Source organism: Rana temporaria, chromosome 3 (assembly GCF_905171775.1).
Source record: "Rana temporaria chromosome 3, aRanTem1.1, whole genome shotgun sequence".
NCBI classification, from domain to species: Eukaryota; Metazoa; Chordata; class Amphibia; order Anura; family Ranidae; genus Rana; species Rana temporaria.
In genome coordinates, this window is record NC_053491.1 from 57,154,515 (window position 1) to 57,176,049 (window position 21,535).

Consider the following 21,535-nt stretch of genomic DNA (forward strand, 5'->3'; position numbering starts at 1 on the left):
AATCCGTTCTCACTATGTTGTTTACCTCTATATCCTCTATAAGTTCTTCGTTTAAGTTCCATGATCCTTTTCTTTGCTCTGTCTCTTTGAATCTAATTTCCACTGTTACAGGAGCATGGTCTGAAATTGTGGTTACCCCTATTGAAGTTTTAACTACCTCTTCCAGTAACTCGTGGTCTACCATTATATAGTCCAGTCTTGAGTATGTTCCGTGGACGGGAGAAAAGTAGGTATAGTCCCTTTTATTTGGATGTGTAATCCTCCAAGGATCTATTAAACAGTAGTCATGCATTTTTTTTCTTAATATTCTAAACTGTTTAATATTTCGCCTCTGAGCCCCGGATGTACTATCCAGTTGATAGTCCATTGAGAGGTTGAAGTCTCCTGCTAGTATTATATGTCCTGATTTAAAGTCCATTAAAGCGTTCAAGATCCCCCTCAGATATTTGTATGGTTGGTTATTTGGGCAGTATATATTTGCTAACGTGTATTTTTTTCCTTGGAGTACTCCTTTTAGGAACAGATAACGACCGTCCGGGTCTACCTTCCTATCTTCTACTGTAAAAGAGATATTATTCCCTATTCCTATGGCAACCCCCTTAGCTCTTTTCTTTGGGGAGTCCCCATAATACCAAATGGGAACTGCCCGAGAATACAGTCTAACATTAGAATCCAACGTTATGTGTGTCTCTTGCAGAAAAACGATTTCAGCGGAATACCTTTCAATTTCTCTTAATACCATATGCCTTTTTTCAGGGCAACTAAGACCTCTTACATTATATGTTAAAAAATTTATGTTTGTCATATTTTTTTTTTTTTTTTTTCCCTTTTCTGTCTTTCTCGGATATATATGTTCTATCCTGCTACATGACACACAGATCTGAGTCCCTTTCCCCCCCCCTTCCCAATCCTCCCCTCTCCCTTCCCACCCAAACTCCTCCTCCCCCTCCCTTCTCTCTCCCCCCCCTCCCCTCCCCTCGTATCTTGCCCCCTTGTTCTTCATTTGGGGCTTTCTCCCCCCCTTCCCCCCATTCGATCCCTGACCTTCTGGTCATTTAGAGCTTTTTCTATTTGGCGCTCCTGGCGCTCTTTTGCTCCTCAGGCTGAGGTGGAGTTCTATTTTAGCCCGGTCTCCTATCTCCCTATACTGGGGAAGTGGTGAAGAAGCGCTTTCTGGGTCTCCCCCCTCCCCCTTCCCACTCCGATGGCTTACTAGGTGAAGGGGTGCTCTCCGGGTCTCCCCTCTCCCCCATCCCCTGCTAGTTGCTTACTATCTTAGCCCCCCCCGCCCCCCCCCCCCCCGCCCTCCCCCCTCTCCCCCCCCTCTTCTCCGGCAGTCGAGATCATTATTAATTTTTTGGTATTGGGATGCCTAAGCTATTACAAAATTCTGGTATTTCCTCGATGAACCTCAGTCTTGCCGAAGTCCCGTTTTTCCTCCCTATCAAACATGCTGGGAATCCCCAGTTGTACTGAATGTCTTGCTCTTGTAGGATCCCCAACAATGGTTTTAAACTTCTTCTTCTTTTTAACGTCTCTTGGGACAGGTCTTGGTAAATTTGGATATTATGTTGATCATATTCCAATGGCGACTTCCCTCTCAGGTTTCTCCAAAGTTGGTTTTTCTCTTCCCAACTTTCAAATCGCACAATAATGTCTCTTGGATAATCCTGTGATCTCTCTCTGGCTCGTCTTATCCTATGCGCTCGTTCTATTCTAAGGGGGGTCGTTATTTCTCTTTCTAATATTGGGTTACAAATTTTCCTTATTATTTCTGGCAAGTCCTCAGTTTGTGCGGTATCAGGAACTCCGCGTATTCTAATGTTCTTCCTTCTATCTCTATTCTCCTGATCTTCTACTTTATACGCCTGTTCTCGTTGATTAATTTTTAATGCTTTTATTTCATCTTCTAGTTTTTTAACTGAGGTTACATTTGAGTCGACTTTTTTCTCTACTTCTTCAACTCTTTCCAATATATGCCCCATATTTTTCTCCATTCTTTCCATTTGCGATTTGATTGATCTTTCTAGGGCAGCAAACATTCCCTCCATTTCCATTTTTGTTGGTAGGAGTGTCATATCCTGGGTTTCTTCCTTATTTCCCTGTTCTAATTCACTCTCTCCATCATGGTCAGATCTAGTCTCTAAGAATGTTTCTGAGAGTGTTTCTAAGTCGGCCAGTGTGTTGGTAGCCCCTTTTTTCTTGTCTCTCTTCTTATCTTTTTCTACCTGGCTTCCTCTACCCGTTAGTAGTTTTTCAACGGGCTGGTTATCTCCGTTTGTCCCATGTGTCACAAATTTACACATCGGGCCTGGGCTTTGACTTAACCGGGGAACCTTTGGGATTGCCCCCCCTTTCGCTCCCCTTCCCCTTGTGGTCATCTTACAACCCTCTTGGTTTTACAGTAATCTTGTTTACAACCGCTCTTTACTGTGCCCGTGTTGCGCCCACAATATGCCAACCGGAGGTTTATAGACGTTTTATAGTAATTTCGTTTTGGGCCAGGGGGGCATACCAGTCTATGTGAACCCCCTTTCTCTCTCTAATAGAGGGGAGAAAAAAAAGAAAAAAAAGGGGGGGGGGAGAGGACAGGGGAGAAAAAAACAGAGCTCCGAGAGGTTTTTCTGTTTTTTTTTTTTTTTTTCTTTTTTTGAGGTTACAGAGCTGGCAGGGAGTTTTGGGGGTAATAGCCCAAGAGGATCCTACTGGGTCCGTCACTTGAATAAGTCTCGCGTCTACACAGCACTTTTCTACTGAGTTGAGCTACACATTTTATTTATATATTTTTTTTTTTTTTTTAAATAAACTCTTTTTTTTTATCTCAGTGTATTTCCTTCAGTGAGGTATTGCTGTGAGCAATGAGGCTTACATCCGGCTGACAGGCTTTTCGAGCGTGTTTCTCAAAAAAAAAAAAAAAAAAAAAAATTCCTGGGTGCCACATAAATATATATCCAATATGCCATTTAGCTGTTCAAGTTGCCTATAACATTTACTCGCGAGCACCCACTACTGCCTGTTTATTCTGTCTGGAGCTTTCTCAAAGTATAATATAAATTGATTATCCAAGTGTCCCAGCGCTCAAATATCCAGATGTCCGCGTTATCGGAATAGAAAATAGAAATGGAAAATTAACAAGGGAGGTGACCTCCGACAGACAAATATAGTTTATCCACCCTGGTAGTTATCTTACTAAGCACATGTCGCTTATGTCACCAATTTCTTATCTTCATCCCAATCTCATATGAAACATTACCACCTCTATTGCAGGTATCTCATTAATATTAGTTCATGTGAGAAGCGTTGTACTCACCGCTTTGATGAATATGGTGTGCTCACAGGTCCATTGATTTTGAAAAAACCTTGGAGAAACGATTGGTGTAACATTTTTAAATCTTACCCGCTTATTGAAGATCTTCTTGGAGCCAGCTCCTTACTTACACGCTTCTCTTTCTTTTAATTTACTTTGGGATACTTGAGCTATGAGGTGCTGGGTCTCTTTCTTGTCAACCACTGCTCCCCATGTGGGGGCCCACATGCCGCGGTCCACCGCGACTTAGTACAGCTGCACGCGCACCCCAGGGAATGGGGGGGGGGGGGCCGCCGAGCGCACGAGCTGCTCTGCTCTCACGAAGGGCTCAGTTCACCTCGCTTCCCTCCCTGCAGCCCCTCCCGCTCTGTGTGTTCTGTGTGTTTGGGCTTTACGAGCGCCGTCCTCACCGCTCTGCGCTGCAAGCCTCAATCACCGCAACACAGGAAGAGCCGTACACGCCGTCCACGCTGCAGGCCAGGAGAATCTCAGGCAGCCGGGATCCGAAAGAAGGGGGTGAGTTTACAGCGCAGGGACAGCATCTCTGAGCCGCGGGGGGGAGGTGGTCAAGCGGGGAGAGGTCCGGGCCCCTCGCTTCCCTTCACGGCTCCACGGTCAGCGCAGGGCTGGAGAGCGAGGGCTCCCGTCTAGCAACTCCTCCACTCCGACCGCGCCATTCCTAGACTCCTCCCTCAGCTGGTCAGAGTTGATGGGAAGATAGATGGCTCCAAATACAGGGCAATAAAAGAAAACCTGTTAGTCTGGAAAAGACTTGAGACTGGGGCAGCTGTAATTGCAGTGAAAGGGGGTTCTACAAAGTATTGACTCAGGGGGGGCTGAATACAAATACACACCACACTTTTCAGATATTTATTTGTAAAAAAAAAATTTAAAACCATTTATCATTTTCCTTACACTTCACAATTATGTATCACATTGTGTTGGTCTATCACATAAAATCCCAATAAAATGCATTTGTTTTTGGTTGTAACATGACAAAATGTGGAAAATTTCAAGGGATATGAATACTTTTTCAAGGCACTGTTTACTAAACATTATATATGCCTTTTGAATGAATGCTGATGATTAAAATATGTTGCCATACTTTTTGTAGACACATTACTATCAACCCATGTGGACTTTGGTTGGTGGAGGTGCCAAGAAACTAGCAAGTTCGGCTCGGACTACAGCAAGTGTGATCCCTTCAGGAGTCAAATGGATCAAATCAGAAGTAAAAAGCTTTGATCCGGACAATAACTCCATCCGGATAGGCGATGACAAAGAGGTAACTTTTTTTATATGTGGGAAGCAGCATTTTTCATATGGTATTGCTCAGAACTTTACATGTCTATCACAGATAACCAATGGACCTCACTGAATTTTTATATATAACCTACAAAATGTAACACTCGACTAAGTAAAATTTTAAAATATAACACTAGGCTAAAAAAAACAGCTTTGAATATATTGTTTTTTAACCTTTACTCTGTTAGTTTTCAACTTTTCAGCTTTTCAAGCTGTCCAGCCAGAGTTGGAGGGTTGAGACAAACCATTAAGCACTGATAGGGGTGCTTACACACTGGTTTACTCATTTATGTAAAACCTTTATCCCAAAAAAGGAAAAACTGTTGCTGTAACTGTTTAAAGAGTTTTATGTAAATTTCAGCTTTAATTTGTCAGTCAGGTCCACTTAATGTTGCTAGTGTGACTAATTTTATCTTCTTCACAGGTTGACAATGCTGCTGTGCAAGGGTGGCTCTGTTTCTCATGCTCAATGCGGGACCACACTTGGACCACCACGTTTGAATGACCGCTAAATAGGCAGTTCTTAACTTTTATTTTTTATCACTTTTATTCTTATGAGAATGTAAACATCCCTTGTAATAGAAATAAGGATGACAGGTCCTCTGTATGGAGAGATCTGGGGTCAAAAAGACCTCAAATCTCTACCTTTTTTAAAAGCAAAAGATTGAAAAAAACATTAAATTTTTTGCCTTAAAAAAAAAAAGTTGCTTCAGTCCTTCAAGGCCATAGACTAGGCTTTTGGCTGCCCCATCCAATCGTTTCTCAGGTGAACCGGTGGAAATGGTAAGCCCAAGAAACACCGGTGGGGGGGTCTCTTCGGAAACCGCTACATTGGTGATCTCCTCAGCCATAATCCCAATAAACCACTTGCAAACCGCAACATATATATAATATATATATATGTATTGCAGTCGGCAAGTAGAAGAGTGCTGCATATCTACAGAAGCCTGGAAATGTAAAAAAAGTTGTTGATTTACTATTATAATATAATAGACTGATTAAAAAAATGTAAGTGAAATGGTTACCCTCTTGAGGAGGCGAGTCAGGTGACCAATAGAGGATGTAAAGGGAGTCCATGTTATGTTTCTGAAGTAGCGTACAATGGTCATAGTTGTCAGCCATTTGTTCTAGTGCCAGGTGTAAAAAAAACTAAAAAAATAACTTTTTGATGTTCTGTAAAAACCTTCTGCTCATGTGCTGATAATATGCTTAAATGAAATGTGTTTTTCCTACGTAGATCAAAGCAACAGGTCCCCTTTAATGGTGGCTTCACCTGCATCATGTATTGCCTACCTATGCTTTGCCCCGGCCCTCTATTTAGCCCTCTGGCTCCACCAGAAATCCATGGCACATCAAGTCTGGGGGGGTTACAACCTATTCCCCTTATTCCCATTTGAGAGCTCTGGTGATTGGTCACTCCTACACAGGACTTTCTCTCTTTGCAGCTGAACAAAGCAGAGGGGGAGCAAAAAGAAGAATGGTATGTACAGCTGCAGGTATGCCATTCAAGGAATCTGCTGCTTTGCCCTGCATGGGTAGCACAGGTTCACTTTAACCACTTTATGACAACTGCAGCATATGCAGTGTCAGGGTGGGTGAGCCTTAACACCAAGCCACCACATATGTGTCGCTTTCTTGTTCTGGAGTGTACTCCTTTTGGCAACCCCAGAATAGTGACCACTCATGGTTAACTATTGACAAGTGGGAAGGGCTCCTGATGACATCAGAACATTGCAGCCAATCGCATTGCTGCATAATCGGTTGCTCCTCCTGCTGTCCTCATTTACGGAGTTAGGCCCGGATTCACGTAGAGCCGCGTAAAATTGTGCGGGCGTAACGTATCTGATTTACGTTACGCCTCCGCAACTTACACGGGCAAGTGCTGTATTCTCAAAGCACATGCTCCGTAAGTTGCGGCGGCGTAGTGTTAATCGGCCGGCGTAAGCCCGCCTAATTCAAATTTGGATCAGGGGGGCGTGTTTTATGCAAAACTACTGTGACCCGACGTGATTGACGTTTTTGCGGAACACCGCATGCGCCGTCTGTGGAATTTTCCAGTGTGCATTGCTCCAAAGTACGCTGCAAGGACGTCATTGGTTTCGACGTGAACGTAAATGACGTCCAGCCCCATTCACGGACGACTTACGCAAACGACGTGACTTTTTCAAATTTCGACGCGGGAACGCTGGCCATACTTAACATTGGCTGCGCCTCATATAGCAGGGGCAACTTTACGCCGGGAAAAGCCTAACGTAAACGTCGTAACTTTACTGCGTCGGCCGCGCGTACGTTCGGGAATTCGCGTATCTAGCTAATTTGCATACTCAATGCGGAATTCGACGGAAGCGCCACCTAGCGGTCAAAAATGCAGTTTAGATCCAACGGCGTAAGACTTCCGCCTGTCGGATCTAATGGATCTCTATGCGTAACTGATTCTAAGAATCGGACGCATAGATACGTCAGGTCAGATTAGGACTTACGACGGTGTACATGGCGCTGCACCATCGTAAGTCCTTTGAGAATCTGGGCCTTAGTGCCTACTGACATAAAGGAGTTAATAAGCTAGCTGGTGAATGAGTCCCACAGGTATGGCAGTAGAATCGTCCAATGCTTGATTTCTGCTAGGTTTTTTTTTTCATGCAACACGATCATTATTTACATCTGTAACCGTTTTCTCTTTTTCTTTGCAGATTAGTTACAAATATTTAATTATCGCGCTGGGCATCAAACTGCAATTTGAAAAGGTACGGCCTGAGTAACAATTCCATGTAAATTTCTATTGTTAAAAATAAAAAAATTCCATGTAAATAAGCTTGCATTACACCTATGGAGATGTGTGTTTTATGGGAAAGAAAGCAAAGTGTAGGCACTGATATCAATAGATCTATCACGTGTGTGTGTGTGTGTATATATATATATATATATATATATATATATATAATATATAGTGTATATACTGTATACTCACCGGCCAATTAGGCACACCTGTTCAATTGCTTGGTAACACAAATTGCTAATCAGCCAATCACATGGCAGCAACTCAATGCATCTATAAAAGGTGATAACGCGCTCAAGACTAACATACATTAAAAAAAAATAGATAATAGTGTCAAATGAGAATAAACAGTGAAATTAAATGGAGAAAAATAATCATCACTGAAAAGTGAAGGGTGCCTGAAAAGTAATCACTTAAAAATAAACTTTTCTGTGATGATTATTATGTTTCTCCATTTACTTTCACTGTTTATTCTCATTTGACACTATAAGCTATTTTTTGTTTTATTTTTGATGTATGTTTGTCTTGAGCGCATTATCACCTTTTTATATATGAATTTTACTATTGGTGCACAGTGAACACTATTAAGATATTGCTGCTTAGATATCTACACCCATTCTCTATCATCCACTATCTACTCATAGTAGCACGAGAGATCATCACCCGCTTCAGCAACTCGATGCATTTAGGCATCTAGACGTAGTGAATACGACTTGTTGAAGCTCAGACTGAACATCAGAATGGGAAAGATGATTAAGTGACTTTGAACATGGCATGGTTGATAGTGCCACACGGGCTGATCTGAATATTTAATAAACTACTGGGATTTTCACACACAACTATCTCTAGGGTGTTGAAAACAAAGAATGGTCTGAAAAAGAGAAAATATCCAGTGAGTGGCGGTTGTGTGGAGGAAAATGCCTTGTTGATGTCAGAGGAGAATAGGCAGAATGGTTTAAGACGATAGAAAGGCAACAGTAACTCAAATAACCGCTTGTTACAACCAAGGTATGCAGAATACCATCTCCTGAACGCACAACACATCGAACCTTGAAGCAGATGGGCTACAGCAGCAGAAGACCACTGGGTGTCACTCCTTTTAGCTAATAAATTAAACTGAGTCTACAATTCACACAGACTCACCAAAATCGGACAATAGTAGATTGGAAAAACGTTGCCTGGTCCGAGTCTTGATTTCAGCTACAACCTTCAGATAGTAGGGTCAGAATTTGGGGTAAACGACTTACAAGACAGGATGGATCCATGTTTTCATCAATGGTTCAGGCTGGTGGTGGTGTGAGGGATATTTTCTTGGCACACTTTGGGCTCCTTGGTACCAACTGAGCATTGTTTAAACACCACAGCCTACCTGAGTATTGTTGCTGACCATGTCCATCCCTCTGACTACAGTGTCCCCATCAGGGCTCAAGTCCTGTGGGAACGCGTGGGAACGGAGTTCCTGCACTTTTTTCACAGCAGGAACTCGGTTCCCTTTGCAGGACTAGAGCAGCCGAGCCACCCGAGCCAATCCTTCACTAAGCGACGATGCCCAGCTCGAGTCACTGTCAGGGGCAGGCGAACCTTAGTAATCCTTTGTTACTGGCCGCTTCCTGTATATGGGTTCATCAGGTAGTGTGTGGGTATTCTGTCACTTCCTCGATGCCGCAATGTCTCCTGGGAGCTTTTGTCATTGTTCCCAGGAGACATTGCGGATCATTTTTTTTTTTTTTTGGTGGGGGAGTGGATCTTGGGTGAGAGTTCCCACACTTTTTTCCCCAGGACTTGACCCCTGGTCCCCATCTTCTGATGGCTCCTTCCAGCAGGATAATGCACCATGTCACAAAGATCCAATCATCTCACCACTGGACAATGAGGTCACTGTACTCCAATGGCCTCCACATACAGTCACCAGATCTCATCCAATATAGCACCTTTTGGCATGTAGTGGAATGGGAGATTCGCATCATGGATGTGCAGCCGACAAATGTGCAACAACTGCGTAATCTTATGTCACTATGGACCAAAATCTATAATGAATGTTTCCAACACCTTGTTGAATCTATTCCACGAATAATGAAGGCGATCCTAATGGCAAAAGGGGGGGGGGGGGGTCCAATCCGGTATTGGCAAGGTATTCTACTCTGAGGAGTTTGTTTTGTGTATTATGTTGTCACATATTCTCTCATGTGTACTTCTATCTTCTGTTTTATATAGAACAAAGTGGAAGGAAGGAATATGAAGATGGTGTATTTATCAATAGAAATGTGAGGGTTTAGAATAATTCAAATAGACCTTAAAGCGGAGCTCCACCCTAAAGTGGAACTCCCGCTGATCGGAAACCCTCCCCCCTCCGGTGTCACATTTGACACCTTTCAGGGGGGAGGGGGGTGCAGATACCTGTCTAAAGACAGGTATTTGCACCCACGTCCAGCCACAGTCTGTGGGCAGGACGGCACCCCCCCCCCCCTCCCGTTGTGCTCTGGGAACACTCGGCTCCCAGAGCACAGCGGGAGCCAATCGGCAGGCGCAGCGCAACTCGCAAATGCACCGTAGGGAACCAGGTAGTGAAGCCGGAGCGCTTCACTTCCTGGTTCCCTCACTGAGGATGGCGGGGGGGAAGCAGAGTGACAAGCGATCGCTCATCCTCTGCTGCGGACGGCGCTGGACTCCAGGACAGGTAAGTGTGCTAATATTAAAAGTCAGCAGCTGCAGTATGTGTAGCTGGTGACTTTTAATAATTTTTTTTTTTTTTTCCAGCAGACATCCGCTTTAATGATTTCTTCAGCTTCAATTAATTATTCGGCTATTTTTAAAACCTGAAACCAATGCCTCCCTGCAAAGCAAGCAATTGAGACTTATCTGAATCGCTGCTCTTGCTGCTACTCTCTGCTGTGTTAAAGAAGCTTGATGAAGTATCTTTAGCGTAAAAGGGGAAAAAATCACCATGTTTTCAGTAAAAGGGGAAAAAATCACCATGTTTTCAGTAAAAGGGGAAAAAATCACCGACCCGGATTCAGAAAGGAGATACGACGACGTATCTCCGGATACACCATCATATCTCTAAGTGTGGGCCGTCGTAACTATGCGATTGATTCAGAGAATCAGTTACGCATAGATTTCCCTAAGATCCGACCGGCGTAAGTGTCTTACACCGTCGTATCTTAGGCTGCATATTTACGCTGGCCGCTAGGTGGCGCGTCCGTATAGTTACGCAATAAATATGCTAATTAGGTAGATACGATGATTCAGAAACGGCCGGCGCAGTTTTTTACGTCGTTTACGTTAGGCTTTTTTCGGTGTATGGTTACCCCTGCTATATGAGGCGTAGCTAATGTTAAGTATGGACAACCATAAAACACGCCCACATCATCCCCATTTGAATTAGGCGGGCTTACGCCGGACCAAATACGTTACGCCGCCGTAACTAAGGGCGCAAGTTGTTTCTGCATATGGAACTTGCGCCCTAAGTTACGGCGGCGTACTGTATTTGCGATACGTTACGCCCGCCCATAGATAGACCATTCTATCTGAATCTGGGCCACCATGTTTTCAGTAAAAGGGGATAAAATCACCGGCCCAGATTCTCGTAAGAGTTACGCCGGCGTATCTCCAGATACGCCGTCATAACTCTGAGTTTGAGGCATCGTAACTATGCGCCTGATTCTTAGAATCAGTTACGCATAGATTTGTCTTAGATCCGACCGGTGTAAGTCTCTTACGCCGTCGTATCTAAGTTGCATATTTACGCTGGCGGCTAGGTGGCGCTTCCGTAGATTTACGCGTCTAATATGGTAATGAGCTAGATACGCCGATTCTCAAAACGTACGTGCAGCCGGCGCTTTTTTTTACGTCGTTTACGTTAGGCTTTTTTGGGCGTAAAGTTACCCCTGTTCTATGAGGCGTACCAATGTTGGGTATGGACGTCGGAACAGCGTAAAATTTTTCACGTTTTACGTCGTTTGCGTAAGTCGTCCGTGAATGGGGCTGGACGTAAGTTACGTTCACTTCGACTAGTCATTGAGCTGGCGCAATTTAATTTGAAGGAGGGAGGAGAAAGAAAGAAAAAGAGAGAGGGGGTGACCCAGGGTTATGAGCATGTCTCTAGCCGTGACGACTATCAGGACAACATCCCCTGACCAGTTTAAGTATTGAGCATGGCCGACCCTTCATCAGAGAAGATAAAGATGCTCCAGAGCCTCCACGCCTGAGAGTGCTTCTCCTCTTTATTTTTGGACAGTGAGGACCAAATCCTCTAACCGTTTGATGTCCTCCACCCTGCGCATCCACATGCCCACGGACGGGGGCAAACTTTTCTTCCATCTAAGGGGGATGCAGGATTTAGCTGCGTTCAGTAAATGCCATATGATCGACTTTTTGTAGCTCCGTGTCCATCAGACTTTTGCTGTCGGAATTTCTGCCAGCAAAAGTTTGAGAGCAGGGTTCTCAATTCTTCAGATGGAAAAAATTCCTAATGGGAAAATTTGTTTTGTCTGTATGGAATTCCGACGGGGAAAAAACATGCATGCTCGGAAACAATTCGACGCATGCTCTGAAGCATTGAACTTCTTTTTCTCGCCGTGTTGTACATCACCGCGTTCTTAACGCTTGAATGTTCAGAGAACTTTTGTGTGACCGTGTGTATGCAAGCCAAGCTTGAGCGAAATTCCGTCGGAAAAAACATCAAACTTTTTTCCGACAGAAATTCCGCTCGTGTGTACGGGGCATTAGATGCTGGTCAGCATCCTGTCTGGACCTTTGGATAATTTTCCCTTGTGCCTTTTGATTCTTGTGAACCTTGAGCTCCTTGTTCCTTCCATAAAATTCCTTTTTAAGCCATGGCTTTGCACTCCCTGTCTGCCAGATTATTATGCTCTCTCCAGCCAATATCTTGCTCCTTTGTGTACCTGAAGCTGTCCTCATCTTCACTACCACTTGTTACAGACCTTTGGCTTGTTTATTGGCTACACTTCTGCTTGATCCCTACCTGCTATATTTGCTACCAAACCCTGGTATGCTCACCTCTTGGTGGGGTAATCCCGAGGACAATGATCTGGTACTATCATGCAGTAAATCCACAATTGGGAGCTCTGAATACTGTTTGGTGCTTGGACCTTCTACCTCAGGCAAGCCTGTGTCACCCACCAGTGTGCCCTGCTTGTTTACTTATCCTCCTGGTTGGTGGGAGCCGTTCTACTACTTTGGTCTCCGAGCCTGACCCCTAACCGTGATTTCAATAGAAAGGGTATACAGTCAACTGGTTTCAGCAGAGGGAGATAACGTTGATGTGGTTGCAGTAGATATAAGATAATGCTGCACTGGTTTCAGTAGAAGGAGATAAAGTCACCATGGTTTCATTAGAAGGAGAAAAGTCATCATGGCTTTAGTAGAAGGGGATAAAGTCATTGTGTTTTTAGTAGACGTGTGTTTTTTTTTATTTTTTTTATTTCAGAATCATACTTGCGTGGATGCGATACTGCACCTGTCCCCCGCCAGCTCTAAGACTGAGAACTGAGCGATCAAAGACTGCTGATCTCTCGGTTCTCAGAGCTCCATGAGCAGAAAGCTGGCTCTCTGCTCCCCACACTCAATGGAGAAATGGGCTGTGGAGGGGGTGGGAGCAGCTGGCTCAGGTTCTTAGCGGCTGGCTGAGAGGCAAAGGAAGGTGGCAGTCCAGGGTCATGGGTGGATCCCGACTTTATTGAGATGATTTTGCCCCAGCCTGGACCGGCTCTGTAATGTCAGCCGACAGCGGGCTTCTGCTGAAAGCTGGTCAGTGGAGTGCAGAACGAACTGCAGTTCTGTGATCCACAGGTGAAGTACAGCCAAACAAGCTTTGGCTGTTCTACTTTAATCCAAAGTGGCTGCTGTAGAAGGATTATGTCACAGTGGTTTTAGTAGAAGGGGATAGAAGCCATGGTTTTATTACCAGGGTTTTAATAGAAGGGGATAAAGTCATTTGATAAAGTACCGGTAATCGTTATTTCAGTAGAAGGGGATAAAGTCACCATGGTTTTTTATTAGAAGGGTTTCAGTGGAAGGGTAAAAAGTCACCATGGTTTCAGTATAAGGGGTAAAAGTTGACCAAGGCCCCTTTCACACCAGGTGGATCCATCACAGCGGATTCCGCCAGCTCAGCGGGAGATCTCGCCGTGGATCTCCGTTCATCCAGCGGATGACAGGTCCCTCTCTGCTCACTGAGTGGGGAGGGGCTTGTCCAGAGCCGCTGTCTGCTATGGAGAGATCTGATAAAAACGAACAGCTGGCGATACGTCGCCATCCGTCCATGGCGGATCGGATTGGGTCGGATGTCAGCGGACATGTCACCGCTGACATCCGACGCTCCATAGAGATGTATGGAGCGGCCGTTCAGGTCCGCCCGACAAAACTGACAGGTGGACCTGAACGGTGTAAAAGGGGCATTAGAAGAGGATAATGTCACGCTGGTTTCAGAAGAAGGGGATACATTCACAGTAGTGTCAGTAGAAGGGGAGAAATTCACCATGGTTTTAATAGAAGGGTTTCAGTAGAAGAGTATAAAGTCATCATGGTTTCAGTAGAAGGGGATAATGTCACAGTGGTTTCTATGGAAGAGGATCATGTCACAGTGGTTTCTATGGAAGAGGATAATGTTACAGTGTAGAAGAGGATAAAGTCGCAATGGATTTAGTAGCCATTATTAGGATAAGCGGATCTTTAGAACCGATACATTTTTTTTTTTTTTTTTTTTTTTTTTTTTTTAGCCTTTTACTTGTTAGTTGCTCTGATGATGAGGCTTTAATGAGAAACAATTGGGTACAGTTTCCTGCTAGTGGATTATTAGAGAGAATAATGAGTACATTGTAATCAGGCTTTTGCTGGCAGGTTTCCATATCACATCCTCTACATGACGCATTTCCTATCAGTTAGCTGGCTTTGTAATACAAAAACATAGTCTGTTGCACGAGAGACAACTATTGTAATGGCAAGATAATATAATTTAGAGTCTGATAATCCCTAATACATCTGCTGTCTATGCCTTTTTTATCATTAGGAATTTCCAAACTGTCCCAATTTCTTTAAAGCTAAGTTTCATCGTATTTAGGGTGCAACATGTTACTAATACAGCACCCCCGCTCACCCCCTATTTACCACACCATGTGATAGTGCGGCGGGGGGGGGTTCTTCTCTCTGCGCCAACTGTGTCAGTTTAAAAACAGCGTGGCAGGACTCCACTCACACAGCCATGTCATTAAATTACAGAGATCTGTGAATGAATGAACTACAAGTCCCATGGTGGCAGAAGGCATGTAGTTCTCAATCAACTACCAGAGTGCTTATGATCATTCTGGTAGTTCATTGACACTACCTACAGCTTTCAAACAGAGTCTATACATAGGTATGGGCAGGAAGCTGAAGGCAGTGTGTGCAGGAGCGTCACATTGCACCCACTATCTGCTGAACGCTGGTGCAGTGCTCTGCATATTAGTATATGAAGTTTTCTTATTTGTAAATAATGGTCTTGCATTATGTTTATTGGTTAAAGAATAGAGCACGTTTAGCACTGTATAAATGCGGTAATTGATTTTAGACGCCGAGTTTGGGTGTTGCAGTACAGCAGCTGGGGGGAGCGGTATACAGCAGACCCTAGCACTGGTGCAATGTGATTATATGGTAGTTTGTATTAGGCCAGGTTCATACCTATGCACTGTGTGCATTAATACATCTGTTACCTCAATGCATATGTTAGTGCATTCCATTAACGGAGTGCACCTCCAATGCATTTGCCTTGTAGAACATTACATTGCAGAGTAAGTCACTGATTATGAGTTGTATCAGTGAAAACCGGGTAGTCTTGTTTTCTGGGCTGTTTTTGTGAGTTGCAAGCCTATTCAAATGAAAGGGCTGCCTATAACACACTGGACTATAATATGTGAACAATAACACATTGGGCAGGTCTGAAAGTGCTTTTGCTGCTTGTTCAGGATATGTATATACTTAAGTTTGCAATAGTCTAGGTCAGGGGTCTCCAAACTCTTGAAACAGAAGACCAGTTCACTGCCCTTTAAACTTCAGGGGGGCGGACTGTCACTATTGGGAGTAGGAAATGTCCTGGCATTGGTGGAAGTAAACAGTGCCATAGGCTTGTATGACCGACCCACCCGGGACATCGGCTTTTGGAGAGGACTGAATGCTAGCCTCTTGCCTTGCGATCATGGGCCCTGGCATTTGGGGGAAGGGTGCTCTTTATGAGCTGTATGCATGGCTGGGGACCCTTGAGGTGGTGTTACTTTGGATTCAGGTCCATGTTCCCCAAGACACACACACTCTGGGAACCCTGTATATGTCATATTAGAAAGAGTGACTGATTCATACTGTTGGGACACATACTGTCCCAACACATACATATGCTGCGTACACACGATAGGTTAGTCTAAAAACAGTCTGATGGGCCGTTTTCATCAGACCAAGCCGATCGTGTGTGTGTGGGCCCCATCGGTTATTTATCCATAGGTTAAAAAAATAGGAACTTGTTTTAAAAAATTATCTGATGGATAAAAAACCTATAGAAAAAACGATCGTCTGTAGGTACGTCTATCGGTTAAAAATCAACGCATGCTCAGAATCAAGTCGACGCATGCTTGGAAGAATTGAACTTCATTTTTTTTCAGCACGTCGTTGTGTTTTACATCACCGCGTTCTGACACGATCGTTTTTTTAACTGATGGTGTGTAGGCACGACTGATCATCAGTCAGCTTCATCGGATAACTGATGGAAAAATCCATCAGACCGTTTTCATCAGACTAACCTATCGTGTGTACAGGGCATTCGATGCTAATGGAATCTACCCCAGCCATCTGTCTGTTATAATGTAAATTGGTCTAGTATAACTTCTAAGAGTCTTTCACCCATTGTTGCTTGTGCTAATTGTCCATGCATTTGTATGAAGGAGTTCTGTGTTGATATGTATGATAATGTGTATTGTAGTTAGGGAGTCACTTCGGCTGCATAAGGAATTAGTTAATTAGCACATGTAAATTTATGTTTCTGGTTACAAATGTATGTAGAGTAATATGAGCAGGAGGTATGCACCTCTTCTACTGTATATAAGACTTGTATTCTGGTTCTAATAAAGAGTCCATGTTCAGCAATCCATACCTCCCAACTTTTTGAGATGGGAATGAGGGACACCTATCAGCAAAAGTATGCAGGCATAGGACACACCCCTTGCCACGCCCCCTTAAAGGAGAATTGTACCAAAAAAACAAGATTGGTTAAACCCACAAGTGCTTTTTTTACCTCTACTATTCCTTTATATTGGCTTTTGGAATTTACAAATGCAGCAATTTAGAAACCAGATGAAAAGTTTAGCCCTGGGAAACACTTTTTTTATAGCTAAAAAGTGCATTTTATATACATCTATATGGATCAGACCAAAATGAGGAGGAATGAGGGACAGAGGGACATTGCTCCAAATCAGGGACAGTCCCTCGAAATCAGGGACAGTTGGGACATATGAGCAATCAAGCAAGTATAGTCCTGTTTGTCGTTTGGAATATCTGATATCTCTATTCAGACTGGGAGGAAGTGGTATATGACGAAAGCACTCATGCGGCGTGTGGGACGTTTCGTTACAGCTTGGTAGTCAGTGGGAGTAAAAAAAAAATATATAATTGGTGTTGGTGAGAGGAATAGTGCTCTATAATTGGTGTTATTGGGAGAATTGGTTCCCCATCTCTGGTGTCTGTGGAAGGATTAGTGCCCCAAAGACCAGATAAAGGCAAGCAAAAGGCCACAGTTTGGAGACCTTTGGTCTAGGCAAATGAGTGACTTTAACCCATTGCTGCCCACCATCTGTATATAAATGTCCTCCCCTTTTGAGAGTGACCAGCCAACAGTAGTGACTCTTAATCGGCTGTATTCAGGCCACCACTGGCAATTAGGAGCCCCTGAGTGATTTCCAATTATGTAATCACCATGTCGGCTATGACATAATGTCCAAATTCTTGCTGGAGCTTTCACTGCAAAAAAAGTCTTCAGCCTGTAAAATAACACTGCCACCTTTAGGCTACAATGCTTTCTGCAGTGCCTTGTATTTAACACTATAATTATAAGATTGCAATAAAAATTAATAACATAAAATAAAATAATGAAAAAAAAAATTCAAATAAATTAAACAATGTATTCATTTTTTTTAGCTACGAATAAAAACAGCGCATGTACTAAATAAAAAAATATATATATATATATATATATATATATATATATATATATATATATATATATATATATATATATATATATATATATATAAAAATTCTTTAAAAGAAATAAGGGAATTTAAATTGGTAATTTGAGTTATTGTCAAGGGTGTATACTTATTCTTCTAAAATATACCTTGGGCATTTAGGCATTAATTAACTCTGGGCAATAAAGGGTTAAAATGAACCTCTAATTTGTTCTTGCAGGGCATAAGAACTGGTTCATGTAAATGCCTCACCCATCCCCAGCTGCTTACCGTATATACTCGAGTATAAGCCGAGTTTTTCAGCACTTTTTTTTTTTGTGCTGAAACTGCCCCCCTCGGCTTATACTCGAGTCACCTTTTTGCGCCTGTTCTCCAGGACTTTGGGGGCCCCGTACTGGCTGGCTGTAGGTCTCCTGGACCCCAAAACTTTGCACACATGTATCCCCACTCTTCCTCTACAAGTTTGTTGTCCAGGGGACCTACGGCCAGGAGCAACGATTTTATTTATTTTTTTCAAAGCCAGGCACCCCTTCCATAGACTCCAATGTTAAATGGTAATTTCTCCAGTAATTTTGGGGACCCAGTACCGGCCGGTCGTAGGTTCCCTGGACCTGGAACTTGGCACACATGTAGCCCCATTTCTCCTCTACAAGTGTGCAAAGTATGTTGTCTAGGGCAGTGGTCATCAACCCTCTCCACAGGGCCCACTAACAGGCCAGGTTTTATGTATTACCTTGGGGGAGATGCAGACTAGAATACTGCAATCACTGAGCAGCAAATGAGATCACCTGTCATGTATTTCAGTTATCTTGAAAACCTGGCCTGTTAGTGGGCCCTGATGATAGGGGTTGATGACCACTGGTCTAAGGGACCTACGGCTGGGAAACACAGATTTTTCAAAGCCGGCACCCCTTCCATAGACTCCTATGTTAAACGTCAGTCTAGGCATGGGCACAGTGAGGCATGCACATGGGCACAGTGAGGCATGCAGATAGACACCCTAGGCTTATACTCGAGTCAATACGTTTTCCCATTTTTTTGTGGTAAAATTAAGTGCCTCGTCTTATATTCGGGTCGGCTTATACTCGCGTATATACGGTATATTCACACTCCTTTTGCATATAAGTGAAGAGAACCTGAGGACGCTCCAAGTTAGAGTGCTGGTTAGAGCTTGTTGGAGGCTCTCTATCCAACCCCATCTGACAATGCTTGGATCTCACCACTGGGTGCTCAGCCACCCAAGACTGCATCTTGGGGGTAAGGCAAGAATGTTTTCTGGCCTTGTGGTTCCCAAGTTCCAGGTATTTCACATTGCTTTAGGCAGCTGTAGCATATTTGGCAAAGGTAAGTGGTTAGGCATTTAAATGCACCTGTTGCTTTGCCCTTCGTGGGCTAACCAAAGGCTCATAATAAAATGGCAATACAAAGGCTGAGTTGGCAGGGCTCGTGTTGATGGGTGCTCTTTGCTATTTGACTTCAGATGCAGAGTTTTAACAAAGAAAAAGTTGACCCATTTTTGCTTGCCGTTTAAATTTATTAGGCCAAGCTGCATCTAACAATACACAGCTCAGTGCAAAGCAACCTCTGAAATGCAACCTCAAATTTGCCACGTGTACAGCTTAATTAAAGCCAATGGGATTTTGCTAACCTGCTTTTAAAGTAGGTTCCAAATGCACATCAGCTTCAGGAAAGCAATGCCCGTCCACATGGGCCCTAACAATGGCAAAACCATGGCAACTTTCATTTCTAAACCTAAGGGTACTTCTAAGTTTTTTTTGTCCTCGGTATCATAGAATTATAAAGCACTATAGCAGTTGCTGGAACAGTACTACATAAAATAATTCTCTTGAATCAGAAACCAAAGTACCTTAATAAATGAATCCACTAGGTGGCAGTATTCTCTAGGCATCCTTTTTGCATGGTAGGCTTTGTAGTATTACTGAGCACATTTGTGGAAGATTTATGGGGTTATTGGTGCATTAACTGAGTTTCCCAAACCCATACTAGCATGTCCCCCCAAAAAAGGCAGTTTTGCAGGTAACCTCCCACATCCATAGTAGAATAACTAACTAGTGTCTCAGCTATACACTTGTCTTACCTGTGTGGATCTCCACAAAATGTGAACAGTTGGTAGGGATTTGAAAAACACTATATTAAATAATACTTTGCAAATGTCAGTAAACTAAAGAATCTCATGATAATATGATAACTTGCCGGTCCAGCCATAAAAAAAGAGAAAAGGATTGCTGCTCTCAAAACTTCCGAACATTCACAGGAAAAGAGAATCTACATAGATGTTTATCCATCAAGATTGCATGTAAATTGGTTTTGTGCAAATGAGGCAAAATCAAATGTTCTCCTCCTAATTTCTCTGCAATTTGGATGTGTGAATGTGGAAAATACCACATTAGGGCCACTAGATGGTGCTGGCTATCCTTGTAAATATGTGTGCTTCTCAGCACCATCTAGTGGCCATAATGTCGTATTTTCCACATTCACACATTTAAATTGCATGATTATAACCAGAAAACATTCAGTTTTTGTCCTATTTGCACAAAACAAACTTCCATGCAGTCTCAATGAATAAACGGTGACTTTTTATTAATTACACCTCTTGGTTACTGTATACGTGTTGTGATTGTCGTAATATTGCAAACTTGTTGAACAGGTTGAATTATTATCATGTGTTTCATAACCCTCATTGTGTTGACCTCACCTGTGTTTTGCACGATAGGTTAAAGGACTGCCTGAAGCATTTAATTACCCCAAAATTGGCTCCAACTACTCTGTAAAAACCGTGGACAAGACCTGGAGAGCTCTGCAGGACTTTAAAAAGGGAAATGCAATTTTCACCTTCCCCAACACTCCAGTGAAATGCGCGGGCGCTCCACAGAAAATCATGTATTTATCGGAAGAGTATCTTAGGAAAGTATGTTGTACACATTTTAACTTTTCTTTACCCAATTGTTTTCTGTTCTACATCCAAACAGATCTTGTAAGTTTGCCCCCTTACAAATAAATGAAGGGTCTGTCATTTTTATTTTAGGTGTATTTTAAGTGATAGAGACAGAATATCAACCAAAAATCCAGAAAAAAACACATGATATAAATATTATAAATTTAGTTGCAGTTCAGTAAAATAAGTATTTGATCCCCAAGAAAAACATGACTTGGGACTTGGTGGCGAAACCCTTGTGGGCAATCGCAGAGGTAAGACGATTCTTGTAGTTGGTTACCAGCTTTGCAAAAATCTCAGGAGGGATTTTGGTCCACTCTTTCCTCTATCAAACATGCATCTTGATGACCCTTAACCCTCTATAGATGAGAACCCTAGGGGCCACTTAACCCTTACACTGTAACGTGTGTGTGTGTATATGTATATATATTAGTGCTGTCAAGCGATTAAAATTTCTAATCGCGATTAATCGCATTAATGTCATAGTTAACTCACGATTAATCGCGCGATTAAGGAGGTTCACCCTTTAAAACATTTTTTTTTTTTTTTTTTTTTATAATATTAAATTGTGTTTTTTTTTTTTTTTTACATTTTGATAACTTTTATTGCTGTCACAAGGAATGTAAACATCCCTTGTGACAGTAATAGGTGGTGACAGGTACTCTTTATGGAGGGATCGGGGTCTAAAAGACCTCCGAGCCCTCCTTTGCACTTCAAAGTATTCAGATCGCCGAAAACCGCGATTCTGAATACTGTGTACTTTTTTAAATCCGGCGCCATTGGCAGCCGAGAAACCCGGAAGTGACGTCATGACGCCGCTTCCGTGGTTTCAATGCGGAGACTGAATCAAAGCGGTTCACGGCTTAGTGTCAGTCTCCGCCTGGACACAGAAGGCGCCGGATGGAGGATCGGGTCTCCCGGTGGGACGGGAGGCCCGGTCAGAGCGGCGAAAGGCGGCGGAAGGG

The 21,535-nt window shown here is 43.1% G+C and overlaps 1 protein-coding gene across 1 annotated transcript in view; it reads left to right on the forward strand.

The window, feature by feature from the left end:
- The window catches only part of SQOR (sulfide quinone oxidoreductase), an 87,486-nt gene that overhangs the window by 37,787 nt on the left and 28,164 nt on the right, over window positions 1-21,535 (forward strand). The window contains exons 3-5 of the mRNA XM_040342619.1: window positions 4,422-4,592; window positions 7,303-7,356; window positions 20,349-20,543. Of these exons, the coding sequence (XP_040198553.1) occupies window positions 4,422-4,592; window positions 7,303-7,356; window positions 20,349-20,543 (420 nt within the window). The remainder of the gene's footprint in view (window positions 1-4,421; window positions 4,593-7,302; window positions 7,357-20,348; window positions 20,544-21,535) is intronic.